The sequence below is a fragment of the Dicentrarchus labrax genome, unplaced genomic scaffold (genome assembly GCF_905237075.1).
Source record: "Dicentrarchus labrax unplaced genomic scaffold, dlabrax2021, whole genome shotgun sequence".
Classification (NCBI taxonomy): domain Eukaryota; kingdom Metazoa; phylum Chordata; class Actinopteri; family Moronidae; genus Dicentrarchus; species Dicentrarchus labrax.
The window spans coordinates 22,747,416-22,753,255 of NW_026136720.1; the positions used below are offsets into that span (position 1 = coordinate 22,747,416).

The 5,840-nt window shown below is 38.6% G+C and overlaps 1 protein-coding gene across 5 annotated transcripts in view; it reads right to left on the reverse strand.

The window, feature by feature from the left end:
- The window catches only part of cep290 (centrosomal protein 290), a 33,809-nt gene that overhangs the window by 27,215 nt on the left and 754 nt on the right, over nucleotides 1-5,840 (reverse strand). For 3 of the 5 annotated variants that reach the window (XM_051381165.1, XM_051381167.1, XM_051381168.1), the window contains exons 2-11: nucleotides 5,305-5,382; nucleotides 5,038-5,107; nucleotides 4,888-4,934; nucleotides 4,207-4,341; nucleotides 3,692-3,745; nucleotides 3,490-3,504; nucleotides 2,126-2,272; nucleotides 1,721-1,903; nucleotides 1,418-1,507; nucleotides 598-720 (exon numbers count right to left, since the gene is read on the reverse strand). In XM_051381165.1, the coding sequence (XP_051237125.1) occupies nucleotides 598-720; nucleotides 1,418-1,507; nucleotides 1,721-1,903; nucleotides 2,126-2,272; nucleotides 3,490-3,504; nucleotides 3,692-3,745; nucleotides 4,207-4,341; nucleotides 4,888-4,934; nucleotides 5,038-5,107; nucleotides 5,305-5,382 (942 nt within the window). The remainder of the gene's footprint in view (nucleotides 1-597; nucleotides 721-1,417; nucleotides 1,508-1,720; nucleotides 1,904-2,125; nucleotides 2,273-3,489; nucleotides 3,505-3,691; nucleotides 3,746-4,206; nucleotides 4,342-4,887; nucleotides 4,935-5,037; nucleotides 5,108-5,304; nucleotides 5,383-5,840) is intronic. The other 2 variants (XM_051381166.1, XM_051381170.1) reach the window with 1 other exon arrangement.

Below are 5,840 nucleotides of genomic sequence, written 5' to 3' on the forward strand. Positions count from 1 at the left end.
AATGGCTTTCCACGTTGAAATTAGGATTTTTATCTTGCATATTTAAGTATGCAGGCAGTGGAAGAACTAATACTGCTTTAGAAAGCATTTAAATTCTTGAACATAATAATGTCTTGCAGCAATTACTGATATATTAAAGGACCAGTGTGTAGGATATAGTGGCATCTAGTGGTGTAGTTTCAGATTGCAACCATCTGACTACCACTGAACCTTAAAATGCTGTAGGTGGCCACGAAACTCACTAAAAACGTGAAACGCCCCTATCTAGAGACAGTATTTGGTTTGTTTCATCTTGGCTACTGCAGAAACATGGTGGTTTAAGATGGTGGCTTCTGTGGAGGGACCCCCTCCTTGTAGTTAAAAAAGAAGCTCATTCTAAGCCAACAAAAACTCAACAATTCCTACATTGTTGCCTTTGGTGTAAGTGTATCTTTCATGTGCAGTGCTTGAGTTTTTGTGTTCCCAAAAATGTATCAACACATCAACAGGCACCTCCATGGTAACATAATGGCCCACATTCTGCGCACCGCAATGACAGATGAGAAGTCATAGTACATAGATCAAGAACATTAATTCCTCCCCTCTTTTGGGACCAACCTGCTGCAAGGCAATAGTGTTGCTTTTGTCCAAGTCCAACTGGGCTGAACGCAGCTTTTCCCTCATATCGCGGATCATCTGCTGGTACACCAAAATTTCTTCATCCTTCCCAAAGAGCACTCTCTGTGTGTGAGAAAAAGATCATGTCAGCACAATGAAAGGCTCATTATGGTCTCCTAGAATAATTCAACAGAGAGCCAAACTCATTGACGATGGTAAAGTAGCAGAATGAACAACAGGAGCTAAATCAAGGAAGTAAATCCCTTACACGCAATGCCATTTGTGGTTCTACGACCTCCTTACAACTTGGCAAATTAGTTAAATAGCCAAATAAAAAAGTGGAGGTTGTTCGAACAACATTAAGACATCTTTGTAGTTGATTGATACAATTGGCCCTCTCTTTCTATTGTTCGAGTACTTGTTAAATTCACTACATAGTATGGTTCTGACGACAGTAAAACCAAAAGAAATTTCCACTTCTACTGGCAACAAGTGATGCTTACTCTATGAAGTTTTTTTTTTAAATTGCCTCGAGTGCCCCAGGCAGTCTTTCATTAATCAGTGACACCCAGTACAGCAAACTTCACTCACCCTTTAGTAAGTACACCCCCCAGATAAGGAACCTTTTGTAGGCAGGAACTACATCTAGAGTCCAGTTTCTCTGGTCAAAGGGCAGGTTAGGTTTCATAAAAAGTTCATTTAAAAATCTGTTTATTATAGGTATTTATTATTACGGGTTATCGGATGAGTTCCTGCAATAAAATGTATACTTTAAGTACATCTGGCTTTGTTGAGTTATAGACATTTGATGAATACCCACCTTCCACTCCTCCACTTTGGCATTGACTGCTGCCATTATTGGGTCTTCCTCCTCAGTCATGTTATGAATCTTATCCGTTAACTCTCTGACCTGCACATTAAACACACAGACGGAGCTGTGATTCACAGCTTCAACATTGCAGTCCTTTTTGGTAATGATAACAGAGTTCATGTATGTCATAAGCTTGCAGTTGAAAGATAAATGGTATAAAAGTAATTCAGCACAAAAATGTTTTTCACAAACCACCCACAGGTGTGAAAAGAATACAGAATCGAAAAGTAGTTTGTTGAGGAGTGTCCTTACTTGTAGCTTTGCATGATCCCTCTCTTTCCTGAGCTGGTCCATAATGGAGTCAGTCTGCCGTACAACAATCTTCATTTTGTTGTACTCATCTGTCATCTTTTCCATCTCCTTCACCGACTCCTCCAGACTTTTTTGCATCTGTTCATTCTGTGTCTTCAAGTGTAAGTTTTCATCCTCGGCTCGCTAATGGACACAAATGGGCGATAAAGAGCAGGTGATAAATACAGATGCCATAAAATAAGCAGTAAATGTTGAATGCAAAACTGATCGTGCATGTTTTTGGCAGCACAGAACTTAGGTTTTTCCCTCCACCAAAGGCCTTGGTTGTTCTGTGTTTTTCAAAATCTACAGCATAGTACTACAATGGTCTGTTACCTAATAGTAGACAAATGGATTTCCAAATACCTGAAGGTCTTCCAAGCACTGGTAGAGCTGGCGGTTGGCCAGGCTGAGCTTCCTCTGGATCTCAGCATTTTCATCTCTGGATTGCGCCGGCTGTTTCTGGTCCAGCTCTCCGCGATAGAAGTCCACATCCTGCTGAAGCTGCTCATTCTGTTGTGGTGCAGGAAGGGCAGAATTAGTCTCAGAAAAGGAAGTGGATCCAATGTCCTGTGGTCATACACTAATCTAGACACACTAAATTTGATAACAATTGATTATCTCTTTGGATCTGAAACTATTAGTAAACTAATAGATTACCTTCTGCTTCCATGAGGATATTAGGATTTCCCACCATTTGTTATATACGATAGTAAACTGAATATTTTTGGGTTTTGTCTGGGTACTATTCGTTTGACAAATTTGGTTAAAAAAAATTATTTAAAAAAAATTACCAATTATCTATCAATCAAGAAAACACTTCCCATGTTAATAGATAATAAAAATAATCATAGGTTCCCCAACATATTGTTCACTCTTAGGTAACACCCACACTTAAGTTAATAGCCATCAATGTCCAAATACTAGAAAAACTTCTCTGTGGCAGGTCCATCAGCTAGGATCCATGCTACACAGGCCAGAAACTGTTGGATGATAACAGTGGGATAACTCACTTATATACACTCTTTGGTTTACACTGTATAATGCTTATTTATTTGTTATTTGCATCTATCTACCTGCTCTGTATGTTATCTTACACTTGTTCATATTTTCAGTCTCTCACAATGTCTCTGCTTTTATGTAGTCCCATAAAAAGTTGTGTCCAAGTAACATATTAGTGATTCTACAGCAGTAACACATGTACAATAAGGCTACGTTCACACTGCAAGCCTTAGTGCTCAGTTCTGATTTTTTGCTCAGATCAAATATTTTGGCAGTTCACATTTTTTAAATGTGACTCATATCAGATTCCAGGGTGAACAGGTCACCGTTCTGAAGTGACCCGTAAGACAAATGTTGATCTAGAGTGAATTCTGTTGCATGAATTTTGATTCGACTGTTCACACTGCTCAAACTGCAAAAAATGAGACTTGTATGTGTTTTGGACCACATATGACAGTGGCCCAAATCAGAATTGAAAAGATCTGATTCCATGTGATTTGTGCTGTTGTACTGTCATGAAAAAAGTCACATATGAGCAAAAACGTCAGATTTGGGCCACTAGTGCCTACAGTATGAACGTAGCCTCTGTGACCAGCTGTAGAGACATTTTAAAATACTAGTATAGTACTCACTTTAATCTTTATAACTACAAACATTACTGAAGCACATCAAACTCATACTTATTTAGATAAACTGAAACATTTTACTTTACTACCTATATTTCTTACTTTCTTCTTCTTAAGCTTTTTTATCCAAGGCAGTGGAAGAGATAGAGATGAAAAGAGATGATGCAATTTGAGAAAGCATTCATATGAGAAAATGATGGCAGAGCACAGGAGACTACCGAAGTCAATCAAGAAAGATATACTGACGGAAGATGAAGCGATGAATGAAGAGATATTGCATGATGTCGTGCCAGCTGCCACATACCTCTCTTTTCAGCTTCTTGACCTTTTCCTCAGCCTCCTCTGCCCGAACGACCAACTAGGAAAACCAAACAGAGAGTACAAAATGCAGAAACACAGTGTGAATTTAACCACACCCGATACACAATAAACATGTTACATCTGCAGTAGCCTCTTGGCAGCAGCCTTGCTCCAGTGTACTGACCTGTGTATTAATCAATGGAAAGTGGCTTTAAAGTAGACAATGACTAAAGAGATGAGTGCAGCTAAAGATTAGTCAAAGAACTGAAAAATGTCATACTCCTAATGAACCTCTGAATTTAACAAAATGTTTGTTTTTTAAGGAATATCTGTTACTTAATATTCAATATAAATATAAATAAATTTAAATCTTCTATAGCGTGTACTAAGGACATACCAGCACAATGTCAACACAGTGTGTGCCAAGTAATGAATTAATATTTGTAGGTCAACCAAGGACTCAATACTGAATCCATAGTCCTACGCTGTGCATGTGAATTATGGGTAACGTGCTCATACCTCCCCTTTTGTTTTCTTCACTTTCTCCATTTCTTTCTTTAACTGGGTCAACTCCTTCTCCCTCTGCTCCAGCTGGTTCTCGAGCTGCCGAATCTCATCTCTCAGAAAGCGGGTATCTGGCCCTGTGCCGGAGTGCTGAGCCGTATGGACCGGAAACAAAACAAACACCCAAACAACCCCCATCAAGAAACCTCTTAGTCTCCCATCACCTCCATCTGTTCACAACACCAATATATGCATACACTTACATTAACGAGTCCTTAAACAAGGATTAGCATTCTCTTTGCAGGAAAAACTGTGGGAGTGCATGTTCTGATTACATACAAAACTTAAAAAATGAAAATAATAATCAAGTTGAAACTAGACGTAATGGATGTGAGCATGCAAGGAATTAGCTGTAATCTTCTTAGGTGCTGTTCAGTGGTCACCACAACCAATCCCTTTCTAGCTGGGGTTACACTCTATGATTGGCTGAAAGATTTGGCACTGTTGCCGGAAGTAAAGCAGCACGGAAGATGATTTCCAGTCAGACACAGTAATGTTTTTTTCACACTGATAAAGGTAATGGCAGTCATCCCAGTGACAAACCAGAACACCTCATTAGCTCAATGAGTAACATGTGACATAAGTGCTGGACGAAATAACAGACCAATATAACCCCTAACCCCTGAAAAGTGTTACCTTGCACTCTTGTTCCAGCCTTGATACCTTAGCGAGGAGTTCCTTTTCTACAGTACAGAAGACATGATCAACAATGTTAACGCCACAGTTTGTTTGCAAAACTTAAACATATGACACATTTTGACAACTACATTTTATCTGGGCACTAACCAATTTTAGCATGCTTTACGCCAATGTCGTCGATGAAGTTGAAGGAAAGATCAAGTTCCAGTTCCTTCATCTAACAGACAGAGGGAGAGAAGAAGATTATGTACAAAATGACAAACCTAAATGATTTGAATTGCAATATTTCAAAAAGCATATGCCACAAAAACAGTATCATGTGAATTATATAATAATAATTATTGCTTATTGGAATACATTCGAACAGATGGTGCATGGAAGAGATTATAATATGACAATAACAAGATTGAAAACCTTCAGCAGAGCCTGAAACACTCTGAGGACTTGAACAATGTTCTCCGGAGCTTTATCCTTCAACAGCCATTCTTCTGTCTGCATTGAAAACATGATTTATTATGAAAAATAATAAAATCCATAGTCATTCAATCTCATAATAATTCATAATAATAATATTCCCCTGCTACATTAAATTGTAAGTTTTCCTTGGACTGTTCAAAGTTCAGATGACAGCACTCACTTTACATCTGCATTAAGTTCAACAAGGACTTTAAGCAGATGTATGGCTACTATGTGAGAGATCAAAGCAATACAATGTGATTAATACATTTTGCTGACAAAGCCATTGAGCAAGGAGTCCTAATACCCCGAACAATAATCTCAGATCAGCAGGACAGTAATCTGTCTTTATGCAAGTAGCCATAACCATGGCTAAGTATACACAGCACCACTGTATTCAACTTGTAATTTAAAACCAGAGAAGGATTGGTGGTTGGGCTACTGAGCAGAAATATGAGCTGTAATTAATACTGGTGTGTAGTGTGGACAGTTAC